Source organism: Nansenia antarctica, assembly GCF_963989245.1.
Source record: "Nansenia antarctica genome assembly, chromosome: 11".
Classification (NCBI taxonomy): domain Eukaryota; kingdom Metazoa; phylum Chordata; class Actinopteri; order Argentiniformes; family Microstomatidae; genus Nansenia; species Nansenia antarctica.
The window spans coordinates 27753523-27775377 of NC_137681.1; the positions used below are offsets into that span (position 1 = coordinate 27753523).

Here is a 21855-nt window from a genome sequence, read left to right on the forward strand (position 1 = left end):
TCAAACGTGCTTACAAGGCTAGTCCGCTAGCTCATCTAGACATGTCTGACCATGTGTCAATCCTCCTGATTCCTGCATACACTACAATGGGGAAAAGTGCTCCCACCACCACTAAGACTGTCAGAACCTGGCCAGAAGGGTCCGCTCCACTGCAGATCTGCCTAAATGACACCCTATGGCAGGAATATGAGCATGAGGACCTGGAACAGTACACGTCGTCGGTTCTGAACCACATAGTGAACTGCACCAACTCAGTCACCGTGGACAAACGGGTCCGGGTCTACCCCAACACGAAGCCATGGATGACTGGGAAGGTCCAAAAACTGATAAATGAGAGGGACAACGCCTTCTTCGCAGGGAAGCGCACACCGCTGTACAGCTCCACCAGGGCCAACCTAAAGCGCGGCATCAAAGCGGCCAAGGCAGAGCACAGAGAGAAGATTGAGGAATGCCTCCTGAGCAACGACTCCAGGCGGATGTGGCAGGGGGTTCAGCAGATGACAAACTTCAGAGCCAACAGGCTCACAGCCGCAGAGGACGACCCCCTGCTGGCGGGAAAGCTGAACACCTTCTACGCCCGGTTCGACGAGGGGCGAACGGAGGTAACCACAACACAAACACCACTCTCTCCAGCTCTCAGCAGCCTCACCCTCACAGAGCACGAGGTGAGACGCGTACTGAAGGCGGTGGACCCCAGGAAAGCCTCGGGGCCGGATGGCATCCTGGGACGGGTGCTGAGAGACTGCGCCGACCAGCTGGCCGGGGTTTTCACCAACATCTTTAACCAGTCCCTGTCCCAGGCCACCGTCCCACCCTGCCTGAAAACCTCAACTATCATCCCAGTCCCGAAGAAAAGCACGGTGAGCTGCCTAAACGACTACCGCCCGGTGGCACTCACACCAATCATCATGAAGTGCTTCGAGAAACTAGTCCGGGCCCACATACTCACACGCCTCCCGCCCAACCTGGATCCATACCAGTTCGCCTACAGAGCCCACAGGTCCACAGAGGACGCCATAGCGACGACTCTCCACGCCACTCTATCCCACCTGGAGAGGGGAAACAGCTACGCGAGACTGCTCTTCGTGGACTTCAGCTCCGCCTTCAACACCATCCTTCCAGACAGGCTAGTGACCAAACTACTAGACCTGGGTCTATCACACTCTATATGTGCGTGGATCAAGGACTTCCTGACCGACCGCCCCCAGAGGGTGCGGGTGGGCCCCCACACCTCCACAGCCCTCAGCCTCAGCACTTCAGCAGATGGTTCAGCAGATGACAAACTTCAGAGCCAACAGGCTCACAGCCGCAGAGGACGACCCCCTGCTGGCGGGAAAGCTGAACACCTTCTACGCCCGGTTCGACGAGGGGCGAACGGAGGTAACCACAACACAAACACCACTCTCTCCAGCTCTCAGCAGCCTCACCCTCACAGAGCACGAGGTGAGACGCGTACTGAAGGCGGTGGACCCCAGAAAAGCCTCGGGGCCGGATGGCGTCCTGGGACGGGTGCTGAGAGACTGCGCCGACCAGCTGGCCGGGGTTTTCACCAACATCTTTAACCAGTCCCTGTCCCAGGCCACCGTCCCACCCTGCCTGAAAACCTCAACTATCATCCCAGTCCCGAAGAAAAGCACGGTGAGCTGCCTAAACGACTACCGCCCGGTGGCACTCACACCAATCATCATGAAGTGCTTCGAGAAACTAGTCCGGGCCCACATACTCACACGCCTCCCGCCCAACCTGGATCCATACCAGTTCGCCTACAGAGCCCACAGGTCCACAGAGGACGCCATAGCGACGACTCTCCACGCCACTCTATCCCACCTGGAGAGGGGAAACAGCTACGCGAGACTGCTCTTCGTGGACTTCAGCTCCGCCTTCAACACCATCCTTCCAGACAGGCTAGTGACCAAACTACTAGACCTGGGTCTATCACACTCTATATGTGCGTGGATCAAGGACTTCCTGACCGACCGCCCCCAGAGGGTGCGGGTGGGCCCCCACACCTCCACAGCCCTCAGCCTCAGCACTGGGTCCCCCCAGGGCTGCGTGCTAAGCCCCATCCTCTACAACCTCTACACCTACGACTTCACCCCCGTCCACCCCAGCAACTACATCGTAAAGTTTGCAGACGACACCACCGTGGTGGGATGTATCTCGGGGGGGGACGAGGCGGCGTACAGGGATGAGGTAGAGCAACTGAGCAAGCTGTGCAAGGTTAACAACCTGCTGCTAAACAAGTCAAAGACCCAGGAATTCATCGTAGACTTCAGGAGGAAAAAGTCCGAGATCCAGCCCCTGCTCATCGACGGAGAGAGCGTGGAGAGAGTCTCAACCCTCCGATTCCTGGGACACAACATGCGGGATGACCTGGCCTGGAAGGACAACACTAAAGGCACCATCAAGAGGGCACAACAGCGGCTATACACCCTGAGATGCCTCAGGAAACAACACAACAAGCAGGAGATACTGGTGGCCTTCTACCACGGCGCAGTGGAGAGCATCCTCACCTTCGGCATCTCCAACTGGTTCCACAGCTGCACAACAGCGGAGAGAAACGAGCTACAGAGAGTCGTGAGAACAGCACAGAAGATCACCGGCGCCCCCCTCCCCTCTCTGGAGGAGCTTTACAACACACGCTGTCTCAGGAGGGCCTCCAAGATCTCCAAGGACCCGACCCACCCTGGGCACGTACACTTTGTCAAGCTGCCCTCGAACAGGAGGTACAGGACCCCGGCCGCTAAGACAAACAGACTGAAGGACTGCTTCTACCACCGGGCCGTCAAGGCCCTGAACACAGAAAAGGCCTAAGTTCTGGGCCCAGGACAGTCCGGACGGATTGTATGGCAGCTAGTGCTGAGGCACATTTTCAAGCCTGCAAACTGTGACACTTTAAAATAATGTGAAAAAATACTTTTTGTGCAATATGACAACCCTAGTTGACTATCTGTGCAGTATAGTACAGTGGATTGTGTACATAGCCTTTATTGATGTAAACCAGCTCCTTACCTTCTTGTGATTTTATGCATCTATGCTTTTTCTAAAATGTGTTTTCTTTTTCCTTTCCTAACACCAGGGGAGCCACCCCTCCTAAATGTCGTTGTTTGGTACCTGTACTGTAGCAATGACAAATAAAGTCCATTCCATTCCATTCCATTCCATATAGATATGATTATAATATGATTGTAGAGAGGTGTATAGATATGATTATAATAGATTGTAGAGAGGTGTATAGATATGATTATAATATGATTGTAGAGAGGTGTATAGATATGATTATAATAGATTGTAGAGAGGTGTATAGATATGATTATAATATGATTGTAGAGAGGTAGTGTATATAATATACAGTATATGATTTGGATGAGTGCTCCTTTTCACTCTCCATGTCTACAGCTGAACGTAGGCAGATAAGTGTCGAGTATTACACTCTTTACACTCATAATCAGCGACCCTGTGAGGCACCTGTGCCACTGCACCAGCATGTGTCAGCATAAACCCAAAACAGATCACCAGGAAGTAACACTTAGACCAGTAGAAGATCAGCAGAAGATCAGCAGAAGACCAGTAGAAGATCAGTAGAAGACCAGTAGAAGATCAGTAGAAGACCAGTAGAAGACCAGTAGAAGACCAGTAGCCTCTCATGTTAATGATACATCATGAGAAACCCAGAACATTCTAGAACTGTGTTGTCTGAATGAATGCCTCTGTAGCAGGTAGCTGGAAGGTGTGTGTGTGTGAATGAATGAATGGTCTTTATTGTCATTGCTATAGTACAGGTACCAAACAACGAAATTTGGGAGGGGGGGGCTCCCCTGGTGCTAGGAAAGAGAAAAAAAAACTAAAAAAACAAGAAGGGAAAGGAGCTAGTTTACATAAATAAAGGCTATGTACACTATCCACTATACTATACTGTACAGATAAAACGACTAGGGTTGTCATATTGCACATAGTGTTATTGCACATTCATTTAAAGTGTCACAGTTTGCAGGTTTGAAATGTACACATTTGTGCCTCAGCACTACACCTGATTTTTTCAATCCAGCAGCTGCCATCAATCCGTCCAGACTGTCCAGGGCCCAGAACCTAGGTCTTTGCGTGTGTGTATGGTAAGTTAGGGAACACCTAGTTGAATACTTCTCACGGCAGAGTAACTATGGTCCTGGTCATGTGTTTGACTCAGGTGAAGAGTATGCATTATGTCATGTCAAATGACAGCATTGTCCAGTGGCTCTATTACAAAGAGAACACTGTGTCATACAGAGCACCTTAATAACACGGTAGAGGACCATGAGAGCATGAGACACATCACTACCAGGATGTGACGCTACGCACCAGCACAACTCTGACAAGCTACACAGTGACTGAGATGACCAGGAGGTTGGTAGTCATAATGAAAACTCAATATCTAAACATAACTGAGCATAATTACCTAGGAACCTGGGAACACCACCACTAGTGTGTCCTTGAGTAAGACCTGGGAACACCACCACTAGTGTGTCCTTGAGTAAGACCTGGGAACACCACCACTAGTGTGTCCTTGAGTAAGACCTGGGAACACCACCACTAGTGTGTCCTTGAGTAAGACCTGGGAACACCACCACTAGTGTGTCCTTGAGTAAGACCTGGGAACACCACCACTAGTGTGTCCTTGAGTAAGACCTGGGAACACCACCACTAGTGTGTCCTTGAGTAAGACCTGGGAACACCACCACTAGTGTGTCCTTGAGTAAGACCTGGGAACACCACCACTAGTGTGTCCTTGAGTAAGACCTGGGAACACCACCACTAGTGTGCCCTTGAGTAAGACCTGGGAACACCACCACTAGTGTGCCCTTGAGTAAGACCTGGGAACACCACCACTAGTGTGTCCTTGAGTAAGACCTGGGAACACCACCACTAGTGTGTCCTTGAGTAAGACCTGGGAACACCACCACTAGTGTGTCCTTGAGTAAGACCTGGGAACACCACCACTAGTGTGTCCTTGAGTAAGACCTGGGAACACCACCACTAGTGTGCCCTTGAGTAAGACCTGGGAACACCACCACTAGTGTGTCCTTGAGTAAGACCTGGGAACACCACCACTAGTGTGTCCTTGAGTAAGACCTGGGAACACCACCACTAGTGTGCCCTTGAGTAAGACCTGGGAACACCACCACTAGTGTGCCCTTGAGTAAGACCTGGGAACACCACCACTAGTGTGTCCTTGAGTAAGACCTGGGAACACCACCACTAGTGTGTCCTTGAGTAAGACCTGGGAACACCACCACTAGTGTGTCCTTGAGTAAGACCTGGGAACACCACCACTAGTGTGTCCTTGAGTAAGGAAGGCACTTAGCCCTCAGTTACTCCAAGGAGACTGTCCCAGTAATCTCTAATTGTAAGTCGCTTTGGATAAAAGCGTCTGTCTGCTAAATGGTTAAATAAAACCATTATTTTAGATCACACGACAACACTGATATACGACACCTTTATCGGAAACTAAACTTTAGCCTGTGACGTTGTATACTGCACTGTGTTGTTTGTGTTTTACACTGCCAAACCAGTTTCCCTACAGACGAATTAAAACTCTAGGTTCATTAATAACACAACAACAACAACAACAACAACAACAACAACAACAACAACAACAACAACAACAACACACTGCAGTGACATTCTCAGTGACGACAGTATTTTGGCTGTACTAATACGACGACACGGGGTAAAGTTAAAGGTACAGCGTATCAGTGTAGCGTGATCTAAAATAACTAAAAGGACAATTTCACTTTGGTTTTCAAACGTTTGATACTATCATCCTGTTGTGGTGTCAGCCTCCTCCCTCCCTCCCTCCCTCCCTCCCTCTCTCCCTCCCTCCCTGCGAGCCTGCCCCACAGCACATCAGAATGACAATGGTATTGATGTAAAAAAGTGTCGCCTTTGGGCCACTCCACCATATAACCCTGGCTCCTTAGCCCAGGCTAGCCTAGCTACTCCACCATATAACCCTGCCTGCTTAGCCCAGGCTAGCCTAGCCACTTCACCATTTAACCCTGGCTGCTTAGCCCAGGGTGGCTCAGCCACTAACGCTTTATGACTTTATTGTGCCCCCCTTTTATATGTCCTCAGGAGGAGGGAGGAGGACAACAATTTAGAAAATTCACTGTAAATGTCCCCCTCCCAGTGTGAGAGAGAGAGGGTGTGACCGCGCGCGCGCGTGCGTGCGTGTGTGTGTGTGTGTGTGTGTGTGTGTGTGTGTACTGTATCTCACATATATCCGGATCAATTAGTTAAGGCACAACCCCTAAAGATGGAGTCAACAACCCTCCCTCCCCCTGTGTGCCCTCCCCTATACTCTAGTCCGTCACCGACCCCCCCCAAGCCTGGGCGGAGAGGCAGGCCTGCATCCCTTCACCTCTCCCCAGCCTCCCCCCTGCCTCCCCCTGCCTCTCCCCAGCCTCCCCCCAACCTCTTATTCTGGGGCGGCTGCCTCCTTTGAATCATCCTGGATGAAACAGATTGAATATGAAGAACTCTACCTTTTCCCCTCTTGTCACTCCCTAACTCTACCCTCTACCTTCCCCTCTCTCCCTCTCTCTCTCTCTCTCTCTCTCTCTCTCTCTCTCTCTCTCTCTCTCTCTCTCTCTCTCTCTCTCTCTCTCTCTCTTCTCTCTCTCTCTCTCTCTCTCTCTCTCTCTCTCTCTCATTTTCCCTACCTCCCTCCCTCCCTCTCTCTCTCTCTTCCCTCCCTCTTTCTCTCCTTTCTTTCTTTTCCACATTACCAGGGGGTGGTGTGTGATTGACAGATGGGAACGAATAATAATTTTTTTTGTAACCTAAGGCCATCTCCTGTGATTGGCTTGCCAGCTGACATCTCCAAACCTCACTCGTCTTCTACCCTTCCCTTTTTTTCCCCTTCCCCCCCCCCCCCCACCCCTTTTAATATTGGGCCCGTGAATGAGGCATCCTGGGGGAGAGAAAGAAAAAAGTGGGAGAGAGAGAAAAAGATATCTACCTTAGGGAAGACGCTCAGAGAGAGAGAGGGAGGGAAGGAGAGGACGGGTAGGAGCGTGTATGCGTGTGTCTCTGTGTGTGAGTGTGTGAGAGAGAGAGAGAGAGAGAGAGAGAGAGAGAGAGAGAGAGAGAGAGAGACACTTACTCACCCAACTACTAAAGGAGACAGACACGCTTCTTCTTCTCCTGGCCCGTCTCAGAAGGGGGAGAAAAACACAAGAGGAAGTTTTTCAATTTTCTTCATTTTTTTTTTTTTTTGTACAATTTCATTTCATTTTTTTTTTCACCCCCTCAAGCTCCCTCAACAATCAAGCTTTTCCTTAAAAAAAAAAATCTTCTCCACCTCTTCAGGAACTCTGTGCTTCAATCCCCTATTGGAAATTCCATGTATTGATCCATTTCCACATCCTATCACTACAAGGCGTACCTCATGGATTTGTACCTGATTGGATATATGATGTGTGTGTGGTTGTCCAGCTCGCGGGTTCTTGGCGGCTATCCCATATGGTGGTGAGTACAGTACCAAATATAGAGTTTCAGCATCAAATCCTAGAAAGGCTGCATAGTAAAAGAAGGAAGACTTTTGGTCACTGATAATTTCTAGGAGGGCTAAAATATCCAGGGCATTTTCAGTTGACTGCGTGGAAAAATGTTCTCTCCAACCCCAGTCCAAAGAGTCTTAACCTCAAATACTGCTGCCACGGAAAAGGTTCGCAGTGCTTTTCCTCTCTCTACATTCTAGACTATATATCTTAATACTAAAAATGTTGTGATGCAAAACGGAGGGTTGACATTTCTAGTTTTTGGGGCATTTTAACCTAAGTGTTGTGTTAAAGGAGACATTTAACCTATGGACGGCATGTTTAGGGATATTGTCTCTTAATTATTGGGTCCTTGTTGACTAGGAGTTTTTCTAGGTAGCGGTTGGGGAATATTGTGACTTCTCATTATTGGATTAACACTGTCCCCATCCTACCAGGACAATGACAACACTGAGCTTCTTCGCGAAAAAACTCAACAAAGCCTCAAATACATTTTACGGCCCCAATCCATTTAGTTTGATAAAATCCAAATGTATAGGGAGTTCTTTTCTGTCTTAAAATAAACCTCTTTTAAAACCTTTTACATTGTGAAATTTGCATTTGGGGGGTAGTACGATCAGGACCTTTCAAGTCAGCGTCATTCTTGGTTTGGTTTGCTATTGTGCGACCATATTCGACATTCAGGCCAGCAGCCCTCTATCCTGCCGTGGAACTATTCATTGTTAAACTGAATGTTTTTTCGTTTGGTTTCGTTTTGGGAATAGATCCCAAACCTGGAGTAATATTACTACTAACATTAGTCATTATTAAAGCTGTTTCAAATTAGGGAAATTTTTTAGTCCGATCAACATTTTTCAAATAGTCTGATTAAACGAAATCGCAGATATGTAAGGAACTGCAACTGAGTGCCAGATCTACTTTACATACATTTATATACATTCATTATATACATTTTGCTGTGCTGAATATGAACATTTAAACAATAGTTCAGCTTCAATACTATGCTTATATATGTCTATATCTATATAGATATATAGACAGACAGATAGACAGATAGACAGACAGACACAGATAGATAGACAGACAGATAGATAGATAGATAGATAGATAGATAGATAGATAGATAGATAGATAGATAGATAGATAGATATTGTAGTGTTCTCTGGCAGGTTTGGTTAAGCATGTTATGTGACAGTAAGGTAGATGATGCAGGCTTTTATTTGTCTTTATTTATTTGTTTTTTGTTGAAAATATCCCAGATCCTGTTTGGCATCATCAAATGAAGAAGGTTCTTCTCATTACAAATGTCTTTCTTAGGCCTCAGCCCTTTTGAAAAAATAATAATAATGAGTGTGTGTGTGTGTGTGTGTGTGTGTGTGTGTGTGTGTATTTGTATGTATGTGTCTCTGTGAGAGTATGTGTGTGTGTGTGTGTGTGTGTGTGTGTGTGTGTGTGTGTGTGTGTATTTGTATGTATGTGTCTCTGTGAGAGTATGTGTGTGTGTGTGTGTGTGTATTTGTATGTATGTGTCTCTGTGAGAGTATGTGTGTGTGTGTGTGTGTGTGTGTGTGTGTGTGTGTGTGTGTGTGACAAAGCTTCCCTGGCTGCCAACACAGTACTTGTGGGGAGGAGCTACTGCAGTTCTGGTTCTGGTCTCCCCGTTAGCATGTGTGCCCGCAGCCCCGGGCCCCATCCAAACCACCAGCATCTTCTGGTTTCATTTACAGAGAGCTGGAGCTGCCAAACACACACACACACACACACACACACACACACACACACACACACCAGGCCACAGGACTAAAGTGTGAATGACTTTTTACACCCTCCCTCCCTCCCTCTCTCCCTCTCTCCCTCTCTCTCTCTCTCTTCTCTCTCTCTCTCTCCTCTCTCTCTCTCTCCTCTCTCTCTCTCTCTCTCTCTCTCTCTCTCTCTCTCTCCAGTAGACACCAGTGACAAAGACAGCGGGGCTTCTCTGTCTGTGTATCACCTGCAGCTGTTTAAAGCTGAAGGAGCTTACATGACAGTGGTGTAATGTTCAAGCCCCCAAACAATGTGCTGCTACCTTTGATTTGGATAACAAATTTGAAGTGGAGGTTTGTGTGTGTGTGGTGTGGGGGGGGGGTTGGGAGGGAGGGGAGGGGAAGGTAAAGAGAGAGAGAGACAGAGAGAGAGAGAGAGAGAGAGAGAGAGAGGAGAGAGAGAGAGAGAAGGAGGGGGGGGAAGATGAAAAGCTAGGTCATAGCTTCAGGTGACGGCCAGGCAGGTGGCTGAGGAATGGGTGTCACAGAGGGCTACTGTCACTGCCGTCGCCCCCGCGGTGTCCAGCACATCCAAGAGGGGGGGGGGGGGGGGGGGGGGGGGGGGGCGAGGGAGGGGGGGGACGAGATCGTGCGTCAACAGGGAAGGTGCTGAGTTTCAGCATCGGGCCAGAACCAGAGCTTCAGCCTGGCGGCTCCTATCTGCTTCAGTCTCAGGGGAGAGATAGTGATGGGTCATAAATTCTCCAGCCAAGTAGATTGGTTTGTGTGTGACTGTGTGTGTGTGTGTGTGTGTGTGTGTGTGTGTGTGTGTGTGTGTGTGACTGTGTGTGACTGTGTGTGTGTGTGTGTGTGTGTGTGTGTGTGTGTGTGTGTGTGTGTGTGTGACTGCGTGTGTGTGAAGGCGTTTTTGACTGTTCCCTCCATGCCTGCCAGTCATTTACACCATGTTGAAAACCCAAAACAAGGTAAATAAATAACTCAGGACATCATATGCATATGCATGGCATAGGTAACGCACTGACATACCAGCGAGCTAATGGGAGTGGTTTGGCCAGGAGTTAGTTAGACTGGAGAGAGAGAGACACAGGAGATCTGCTCAAACGCAAGAATGTTTTGGTTAAGGAGAGAGAGAGAGGAGTTTGTAAAGTGAGAGGAAAATCAAGTATTTGTGGACAGATTCTCCCAGCAGATAACACACCGCAGGTTCACCCCGAGAGTGGGCTGGGTCGACGTAGACGTCGGATAAAGGCTTTGGCCGCAAGATACCCTGCGATAATGATGCGGCTTATGAGGGAAATATCTGTGGCTTTTAAATCCTGTGCATTATAGTAATGTATCTCAGGGTTAGGGTTAGAGTTAGGGTTAGAGGGGACTGCCCACAGCATGGGTTAGAATGTATCTCAGGGCCGTGTTGTGTTGCGTGGAGGGACGCTGGGGCAAAAGAGTTTTGTTTTCATCCTTTCGTGACGTTAGAATTATAAGGTTCTATCTCCATTTTTGTCCAAATTTAGTTTTTTTTACATAATCCGATCAATTAGGTGTTTATTAATGCCTGTGTGGTGTTATTTTTTAAATGTTGACATTTTTGAGTTAGTAATTCATAAAATACAAAGGTTCCATCTCACAAAACATAATGGAATGTCAAAACTTTGACGCTCAATATCTCTGAACTACCCTAAACTGAGATAGATCCTTATCATTCTAAGCTCACAATTTTGTTATTATTCTCTGAAGACCGCAGGTTAGATCACCTATGATAATATGTAGGTTAGATCACCTATGATAATACGCAGAACTGAGGATGTTTTAATGTGATGTTTTAATCTGTTCACCTCTCTAACATTCACACCACGCCACAGTGCAACTATATTCTACGACAGAACACCCCACATCTCCTAAATAAACCCGTTTGTAATGATTTTGATTAGGATTACAACAGCTACCTTCAAAAGATCTTAAATGAACCCCGCACACGTGATGATACCCTAAATGGAACAGCTAAAGCTAACTGTCAGTCACTTCAAGCCTCTGCTGTTTGCGTTCGTATCCCGTACAGTGGATATGACGAGTGACTGCTGACACTCAACATCAGCACGGCCTTAACCTCCTCAAACACTACCGGGTGGGGAGCAACAAAGAAAGATGGTTCAGGCTCGTAACATCACAGTACCACTAGCTAAACAGTTAAATCCGACTCACTATTATGCCCCTAATCTTCTGTTAATCATGGCCGCCGCTCAGAAGGAGAGGGGAAACCACGGAGAGAGACAGGGCTCGTACCCTGTGTAAACCTGGCTTGATCTGGAGCTTAGCTTCTAATGCAATAGTTACTCATGATAATAGACTCGACCCGATTGCAGTTTTTCCACATACATTTAGTGTTCTCTTTCACCAGTCTAATCTTTAATTCCATTTGTGTGGCGAGTTGACGAGAAAAAAAGGAAAAAATCTCAATTCCATACTACTAAACAGCAACTACTGATGTAAACTACTGATGTAAACTACTGATGTAAACGCACGTTGATTACTGTCGTTTTACGAGAGTCGTTAGAGAGTTTCTACAGTACATACTGTAGGGGGGAATTTAATGTGTAGTGCAACCAACGATTCTTACCCCTGTGATGTGAGGGGTTGTAGAGTGACTGAAACTGTGAGGAGTCACTCTTCCCCTTGTCCTCCCTACTCTACTCTACTCTCTCTCTCTCTCTCTCTCTCTCTCTCTCTCTCTCTCTCTCTCTCTCTCTCTCTCCCTCCCCCGGTCACAGCCCTGTCCCCACCATGGCCTGGGGTGGTCCAGAGGTCTAGCACCATGGCCTGGGGTGGCCCAGTGGTCTAGCACCATGGCCTGGGGTGGTCCAGTGGTCTAGCACCATGGCCTGGAGAGGTCCAGTGGTCTAGCGCCATGGCCTGGGGGTGGTCCAGTGGTCTAGCGCCATGGCCTGGGGTGGTCCAGTGGTCTAGCACCATGGCCTGGGGTGGTCCAGTGGTCTAGCACCATGGCCTGGGGTGGTCCAGTGGTCTAGCGCCATGGCCTGGGGTGGTCCAGTGGTCTAGCACCATGGCCTGGGGTGTTCCAGAGGTCTAGCACCATGGCCTGGGGTGGTTCAGTGGTCTAGCACCATGGCCTGGGGGTGGTCCAGTGGTCTAGCACCATGGCCATTGGCCTGGAGTGGCCCAGTGGTCTAGCACCATGGCCTGGGGTGGTCCAGTGGTCTAGCACCGTGGCATGTGGTGTCCAGTGGTCTAGCACCGTGGCCTGGGGTGGTCCAGTGGTCTAGCACCATGGCCATTGGCCTGGGTGGTCCAGTGGTCTAGCACCGTGGTCTGGGGTGGTCCAGCACCTCTTGCGGTCTACAGTGAACACACATTATACATCGTCAGCATGGGTTACAATCTGGTTTAGAATGCCCTGCTGACATGCCCCCTCTATCCCTTCTTCTTCTCCTTACTTTCATGTCGGTCTTCACTACATCTGTCCAATAAAATGAGAGGGGACTGCCCCACTAATAAACAGAATCTAAATAAAATAAAACTCCAGTGTTGCCCTCAGACCTGGAGGATGTCCTCTCAGACCTGGAGGATGTCCTCTTGGGTCTTCGGTCACGTGGGAGAACCTGAGTTTGGATCCCAATCGGCCAACCAGCTAGCCAACCAGCTAGCCAACCACCCCCTCTCTAGTGGCTTAAACAGGGGGCTCTTTAGGTCTCATCTCCGGGTCTCAGGAATGTCATTATCTGACTGTGACACCCCCCCCCTTCCCCAAACCCCCCGTACCCCCCTCCCCCATCCCAGAAAGATCACTTTAATGATTCTCACTGAGAGAAAATCCCCTCTGTCTGCAGGCCCCGTGTGAAAAGATCAAGGATGTTCTGGCATTATATTCAACAGAGTGCAAAGGGAGGGAGGGAGGGAGGGAGGGGAGGGAGGGAGGGAAAAGGAGAGGAAAGGAGGGAGGAGGGAGGGAGGGGGGGGAGGGAAGGAGAAAAGGGAGGGAGGGAGGGAGGGAGGGAAGGAGAAAAGGGAGGGAGGGAGGGAGGGAAGGAGAAAAGGGAGGGAGGGAGGGAGGGATGGAAGGAGAAAAGGGAGGGAGGGAGGGAGGGAGGGAGGGAAGGAGAAAAGGGAGGGAGGGAGGGAGGGAGGGAGGGAGGGAAGGAGAAAAGGGAGGGAGCGAAGAGAAGAGAAGAGAAGGGAAAAGAAAGAGAAAGGAGGAAAGCCCCAAAGAATGCTCTTCTTTAGAACAGAACCTGTAGGGTTCCATATCCATGGCACGCTGGCCATCCAGGACAGGAGGGGTCAAACACATCCTAGACCTAAAGCCTCTACTCACACACACACACACCACACACACACATACACCACACACACACACACCACACACACCACACACACCACACACACACCACAAACACACACACCACACACACACCACACACACCACACACCACACACACACACACATACACCACACACACACACACACCACACACACACACACATGTGCACACACGCACACAGAGAAAGACTTGAGAGTGCAATGAGATATGCAGGTGTAATGTCTGCATGACTAGAGAGAGTGACTTCCTTAGAGATCGGTGGTATGAGAGAATTTGATCATTTACTGAACTTTACGATTTAATGAATGGACAGATTAGTGTAGGTTGTAGCATCCATATACTGTACACTAAAGTGGATGAACATTAATGTTGGATACTCCGCTATAGATGGTCTGCTCAAACTATTAACGACGATCTACTGGTGAATAGCTACATGAGTGGGGATAAGGGTTGGGTATGGGTTAGTTAGTGGCTGAGGGTATGGGTTAGTTAGTGGCTGAGGGTATGGGCTAGTTAGTGGTGATGGACAGTTAATTTAACATCTATAAACAACCTAGGGGATTATCCAAAAGAAGTTTCTGATACTCAATCTGACCGTTTACCTCAGGAGAAACAAAGCAGAGGCATTACGTGATCCAGTTCAGCCATCAGGTGGGCGAGAAAGGTTCAAAGGAGAGTGGCAGTTCAAAGCAGTGGTTCCTAATCTCGGCCCATCATCAAAGAGCAGGAGTGAGGTGCTGCCTTGTGTAGGAAATGACAAAGTCCCACAGCAGCACAGCTATTACCTGCACTAAAACACAGGTCGGGACAGTTCCTCAAAGGAAAATAGGCTTTAAACACCCTGGAGGCACAGAGGTCGTCAGGGGGCACGCACGTGGACAAGAGCACTCACTCACTCACTCACACACACCCACACACACACACAGGCGCGCACTCACACACACACACACACACACACACACACAGGCGCGCACTCACACACACACACACACACACACACACACACACACACACACACACAGATGCGCGCACTCACACACACACACACACACACAGATGCGCACACACACACACACACACACACACACACACAGCTAGACCAGAATAGATACCCACCACCTCCTTCCATTACTTACAGATCTGTCACTGGGCCGACCATCATTAGCAGGCTGTGGTGTCTTCAGTGGGCAGGAGGCCACAGTTTCTAATGACAAAGAAATATTGGTCACACCTGTGCTCCCTCCGACAGGTAACTCTGCAGGTTATCTCCCAGGTGATCCCATTACCCAGGGGGGGAGGGGGGGGGGGGGCAGGGGGAGAGAAGAGGGATAGAGGGAGTCGAAGCACAGGTCTTTGTCATGGGGATGTCTGTCTTGCAACCATCATTTGAATAGAGGGGGCAGAGGAGTTGCTCTACACCATGAGATATGAGAAATAGAGGAAATATTGACAAGACACGGTTCCCCGTTTAATGACCGCCTGCAGTCTAAATGTGGCCTTTTGCCTTTTTAGCAGATGCTTTTAATCCAAAGATACAATACAATTAACAAATGACAGGGACATTCCTACTGGAGTAACTGAGGGCTAAGCGTCGTACTCATGGGCACACTAGTGGTGGTGTTCCCAGGTGGGATTTGAACTCACAACCTGCCGATTCACCAGTCCAACTAACTATCCACTAGACCACCAGTAATTACCGTTTACTTTTCTCCAGCTAGAGTCTCCAGCTAGAGTCTAACATAATCTAACTTAAGTGCTGTAATATAAAATGCGTAACAATTACCCCAGTCTGAAAACGCATGAGGCGCAGTCCCTGATAAGCTCTGGTCAGGTTTATTCAAACACTGTCGTCTCGAAACTCTCACTTCAAAGTCTTGTCTTTTCAAGATAACGTTTTTTCGGCTCTCTGGCATTGACATAGAGAAGAGAGAGAGAGAGAGAGAGAGAGAGAGAGAGAGAGAGAGAGAGAGAGAGAGAGAGAGAGAGGGAGAGAGAGAGAGAGAGGGAGAGAGAGGCAGACAAAGAGGCAGAAAGAGACAGAAAGAGAGAGAGAGAGAAACAGAGAGACCAACAGAGAGACAGACAGACAGACAGACAGACTGACAGACAGACAGATAGAGAGACAGACTGCCCTAGAGGGAGAATGAAACTGAGAGACAGGCAGACAAAGAGGCAGAAAGAGAGAGAGAGTGCAGCTCCACTGTCTGTACTTTATCTATAGCTACTCTACACTGTCTGTACTGTATCTATAGCTACTCTATACTGTCTGTACTGTATGTACATGTAGGAATGTCAGGGCATTTAGCTCATGTATGAACGGCGAAAATCACTGGTGGTCCCGGGTTGGGATTTCATGTAATTTACAGGGAACTAACTGTGTGTAAAGGGCTAGAGAGACAAGCAGGTTCACAAGGTTTATACCCTGATTCTCTGTCCATGTTCTCTGCTCCTTCCTGACTGCAGTGTCTTCCTGTCTCAGTACTGCACTGGTGGGAGGGAGGGAGGGAGGGAGGGAGGGAAGGTGGAGAGGAACAACACAGTTTGTGGAGGAAGAGCAAAGAGGGAGGGAGGGAGGGATGGAGGGAAGGAGGGAAAGGAGGGAGTGAGGAGAGGAAAAGGAATGAAGAAAAAGCACAGAAGAAGAAGAAGAAGAAGAAGAAGAAAAAGAAGAAGAAGAAGAAGAAGAAGAAGAAGAAGAAGAAGAAAAAGAAGAAAAAGAAGAAAAAGAAGAAGAAGAAGAAGAAGAAGACAGAAAGAGAGAAAAAACAAAACAGGTTGGAACATTTTTCAGAGGTCCTGTCATTTTTTATCTGATCAGCCCAGAGCTGTTGGACTACAAATCAAAAGTGTGCCAAAAGAGAAACACAACAACAGCAGACAGGCAGACAGGAGCTGCTGTAGCCGCGCTGCCGCATTCCAGCCTCCGCCAGGAGAAGTCCCATCCTCAGGCACAGCAGCACCGCAGCACAGCAGCGCGCAACTTCACTTTAACGTGGCCCACTTAACTCTCTAACTTCTCCTCCACCACGGCGTCTTCTTGTCTCTGTCTCTAAGGTGGATGGGGATCCTGTTGTCGGGCAAAAAAAACAATCAGACGACAGTGACACAAACACACAGAGGTTGTGTAGAGTTTAATAGGACGTGTTAGCGAATCTCTGTGGATTCCGCTGATGGGCAAAATGTGACAAGCGGGAAGAGGGAGGGGGATGTGAACTCATGGAGGGTGGAGAAGAGTCTGATGTGAGGCTGGAGGTAGACTCTGATGTGTGCTGAGGGATCGTCATTGAAATTCAGATGGCAGAGTTAGTAGCATCTCCTGTCTAGAGGGGCCTCGGTTCGAAACACAAGCGCCCCCAGGCAAATCCAACCTGGGGGGAACTGGGATGTCAAACTATAGACGTAGAATAGAGTTCCATAGGATTACACTACACTGTACCCTATACTCCCTATACTATATAAAAGCATTCGTATGGACTTGTAAGAGGACTATCTGGTTTGTGATCCTCATATCATAAGAAGCAATGAGGCCAACTACTGTATGCATGTGGACCCATCATGCTCCTGTGCACAGAAGCTAACAGCGTTTCAATTAAATGAATCAACTTGATCTGGATCCATTTAATTCATAAGTTAAGCGACTTGTTCACACATGCATAAGAATGAGAGGCGTTCGTCAACACCTAGCTCCACGCAAATAAAGAAATGTTCACCTCCCTCATCAGAAACACTCCTCAATCAACATGTAATAACACATGAATTACAGTCAGACCTATATATAGGAGAGGTTTAGAGCAACATGTAATAACACATGAATTACAGTCAGACCTATATATAGGAGAGGTTTAGAGCAAAAGAACCAAGAACACACGGTAAGCACATGTCTATCATCACCAAGAAATGAACTGTGACATGAGCCAAAAAGGTTTGGCACGCCATTGTTGTATGAACATTATCAATCATTATCAGCACCCTATCTTGTTTGTGTGTGTGTGTATATGTTATGACTAAGTAGGCCTCATAAAAACAGTAAACAAGAACAGTGTGGCAATGGCGATAACGTGAAAGTAACTATGGTTATGGACTAGACATCGTTTGCAGTGAATACCTGGTTACTTGGGATGCCGTTTGGGTACTAAATGAAGCCGGGGTACCTTGCTGTAAGTGCAAAAGTGCAAAGCAGACTGGAAGTGAGGCCTTTGAGTACAAGTAGCAACAGAGCAACCAGCCCTCTCCACCACCCTCCCTCCCTCCCTCCCTCCCTCCTGCCTCACACACACCACCCTACTTTCCATGGTGCTTTGAAGAACGCCTGGGGAGTAATGCACAGAGGGATGGACTCTGATAGGCTGGTTCTCTCTCTAATCCTCTCCCTCTGTCTGTCTGTATGTCTGTCTCTCTCTCTCTCTCTCTCTGTCTGCCTGCCTCTCTCTCTCTCTGTCTGTCTGTCTGTCTCTCTCTCTCTCTCTCTCTCTCTCTCTCTGTCTGCCTGCCTCTCTCTCTGTCTGTCTCTCTCTGTCTGTCTGTCTGCCTCTCTCTCTCTCTGTCTGCCTGCCTCTCTCTCTCTGTCTGTCTGTCTGTCTGTCTCTCTCTCTCTCTCTGTCTGCCTGCCTCTCTCTCTCTCTGTCTGTCTGTCTGCCTCTCTCTGTCTGTCTGTCTGTCTCTCTCTGTCTGCCTGCCTCTCTCTGTCTTCCTTTCTTTCTATGTTTCTGTCTCTTTCTGTCTGTCCATCTGTCCCTCTCTGTCTCTCTGTCTGTCTTTCTTTCTTTCTCTCTATGTTTCTGTCTCTTTCTCTCTTTCTCTCTGGCTGTCTGTCCATCTGTCCCCCCCCCCTTTCCCTCTGTCTGTCTCCCCCACTCTGTCTCAATTCAAATCAATTAAAGGGGCTTGGCATTGGCATAAAACCATTGGCCTAAAAAGTCTGTCTGTCTGTCTGTCTCTCTCTGCCCCATGTCGGTCACAGTGCAAATTCTTAAGAATTCTTTAAACTGTGGGAACATGTGGGCTGCTGTTAGTCTAGTACTATAACGGTTAGTCTAGTTAGCTAATTAGTCTAGTACTATAACAGTTAGTCTAATTGTAACTGACTATTAGCTACTACTAGGGTAACGTTGGCGTCTACGACGACAGGTGATTAAGCCTAGCTAGGCGTATAGCCTACTGATTTAAGCACCTAGTTACCTAGGCAACAGCTAACCACGGTAAACCCACCATAGTTGACATATGCTGTTCTTATGAGAGGGGATTCTGTGTAACTAGCTATCAGGTAAATACGTTGCGTTCGGTCATGTCAGAAGATGACGCTGCACGCGGGCGTTAGAATTACATTTTGTCTGTAACTTCGTGTGGGAAGCACAGGGTTGCCAGATGGGGCGGGTTCCCGCCGAATGGGCTACTTTCGAGCCCACTGGGCCGATAAATAACATTTAGGCGGTATAAAAATGTTTCGGTATGCTTAAAGTTAAAACACACACTCTAGTAGCTACATACAATGTGCAGGTTTTATTTATTTTTTACAAACAACATTGGCAACAGACATACAGTTTAGGGGCAGGAGATGGGCACCTGCCCAATAGGAATTAGTGGTTTTCTAACAATCTAGATTTTGGGCTGGTGGTTTTTGGTGGATTTAGCGGTTGTTAGACTGTGGTTAGGCTGGAAATTGACAATCCCATCTGGCAACCCTGAACCGACCGAGCGCCCCACGTGCGTTTCTGTCAATTCAGCGCGCGGTTGCTGCTCATCTCCATTGGCTGTGCACGGGACAAGGGAGCGGGTGTTTGTTGGGATGGACTGGTCAAACACTAAACTATGAAATATCATAATAAGCTTAGCCTGTTCAAGCTTTTCCTTTATATTGTTTAACCCCTGTTACTAAGTTCCCTGTAAGCCACACGTGAATAATAGGGTTAGGGTGAATTGAGGACCGGTCATATTATGATACACCAAACTGGTTGTTCTCACATACAACATTTCCTGGCAACCAACACACCAACATTTGTTAACAACAATTTCCAGGCAGGCTAACAACAATCTGAAAGAGAGGCCATGTCTGTTTTCAACACAGAAACATCATTGTCAGATGGATTTGCTCACCAATTTGATGACGACTTGTGTAACCTCCTCCAGCCCTGGGTGAGCTGAACCTTCACTGCTGCCTGTGGGAGGTGAAGGGGACGATAGGGAAGGAAGGAAGGAAGGAAGGAAGGAGGGAAGGAGGGAAGGAGGGAAGGAGGGAAGGAGGGAAGCCTGCTCGTGAACTTGTAATAGCTGCTCTCCTTACAGGCCATCCAGCTTAAGGCGCTGGGGGTCAGAGGTCATGCATTAACTGGTTCAGAGGGTCACCCTGAGCTGTCTGTGCCTCTGGACATGAGAACACGTCTGTGGGAGAGAGCTCATCCTCCCTCCCTCCCTCCCTACCTCCCTCCCTACCTCCTCCCTCCCTCCCTCCCTCCCTCCCTCCCTAACATGTCTGTGGGAGAGAGCTCATCTGTCTGGCCTGTCAGACAGACGCTCGGGCCGACACGTTGACCCCGGCGATGTCGACCTCCCTACTTCCCACTTCAACACATTTTGACATTTCTACTTGTGATATATTTGTAGAAATGTTCAGTTATCCTGGCCAGGGCAGCGGTGGGAGCCTTCATGAAGAGGCTGTCCCTGTTGAAAACATTATCAGAGTGTATGTTTGTGTGTGTACGTGCGTGTGTGTGTGTGTGTGTGTGTGTGTGTGTGTGTGTGTACGTGTAGGTGTGTGTGTATTTGGTGGAATCCCTTTGTTTCCTCTCCCTGGGTTCTGTGGTTTCCAGCGGCCCGTGCATGCGTTCACATCACGTCAGGTTTGGTTTTGATACTGACTTAGAAAACCCCCAGCATGCATCACACAGCCCCTGAGGGCCGGAGAGGAGGCCCCTCAGACCTGCCCGGACACGCTCCTGCCAAGCCCCGCACTTTCTGCTCCTCTGTCTACTCCCCTAGAGTGGATTCCCCCGGCATCCTGCCTGCGTAGGGAGGAAGGGAGGGAGGGAGGGAGGGTGGGAGGGAGGGAGGGAGGGAGGAAGGAGGGAGGTAGGTAGGTAGAGAGGTAGGTAGAGAGGTAGGTAGGTAGGTAGAGAGGTAGAGAGGTAAGTAGGTAGAGAGGTAGGTAGGTAGGTAGGTAGAGAGGTAGGTAGAGAGGTAGGTAGGTAGAGAGGTAGGTAGGTAGAGAGGTAGGTAGGTAGAGAGGTTGGTAGAGAGGTAGATAGGTAGGTAGGTAGGTAGGTAGATAGGTAGGTAGATAGAGAGGTAGGTGGGTAGGTAGGTAGAGAGGTAGGTTGGTAGGTAGAGAGGTAGGTAGGTAGAGAGGTAGGTAGGTAGAGGGGTTGGTAGAGAGGTAGGTAGGTAGGTAGGTAGATAGGTAGGTAGATAGGTAGGTAGGTAGAGAGGTAGGTAGGTAGGTAGAGAGGTAGATAGGTAGGTAGGTAGGTAGGTAGAGAGGTAGGTAGGTAGGTAGATAGGTAGGTAGAGAGGTAGGTAGGTAGGTAGAGAGGTAGAGAGGTAGATAGGTAGGTAGGTAGAGAGGTAGATAGGTAGGTGGGTAGATAGGTAGGTAGGTAGGTAAGTAGAGAGGTAGGTGGGTAGATAGGTAGGTAGGTAGGTAGAGAGGTAGAGAGGTAGGTAGGTAGATAGGTAGAGAGGTAGATAGGTAGGTAGGTAGGTAGGTAAGTAGAGAGGTAGGTGGGTAGATAGGTAGGTAGGTAGGTAGGTAGAGGGGTAGGTGGGTAGATAGGTAGGTGGGTAGGTAGGTAGAGAGGTAGAGAGGTAGGTGGGTAGATAGGTAGGTAGGTAGGTAGGTAGAGAGGTAGAGAGGTAGGTGGGTAGATAGGTAGGTAGGTAGGTAGGTAGGTAGAGAGGTAGGTAGGTAGGTAGGTAGAGAGGTAGGTAGGTAGGTAGAGAGGTAGGTAGAGAGATAGGTAGGTAGAGAGGTAGATAGGTAGGTAGGCAGGTAGGTAGATAGGTAGGTAGGTAGGTAGGTAGATAGGTAGGTAGGTAGGTAGGTAGAGAGGTAGGTAGAGAGGTAGGTAGGTAGGTAGAGAGGTAGGTAGGTAGAGAGGTAGGTAGGTAGATAGGTAGGTAGGTAGGTAGATAGGTAGGTAGAAAGGTAGGTAGGTAGATAGGTAGGTAGAGAGGTAGGTAGGTAGGTAGATAGTAGTGTTGTTCCGATACCGATACTAGTATCGGCAT

The 21855-nt window shown here is 48.6% G+C and overlaps 1 protein-coding gene across 1 annotated transcript in view; it reads right to left on the reverse strand.

Moving 5' to 3' along the window:
• The window catches only part of LOC308168068 (uncharacterized protein), a gene marked incomplete at both ends in the record, with an annotated part of 23994 nt that extends 3782 nt beyond the window's left edge, over nucleotides 1-20212 (reverse strand). The window contains one exon of the mRNA XM_080542544.1: nucleotides 20145-20212. Coding sequence (XP_080398670.1) covers nucleotides 20145-20212 — 68 coding nt within the window. The remainder of the gene's footprint in view (nucleotides 1-20144) is intronic.
• Nucleotides 20213-21855: the final 1643 nt, after the last annotated feature.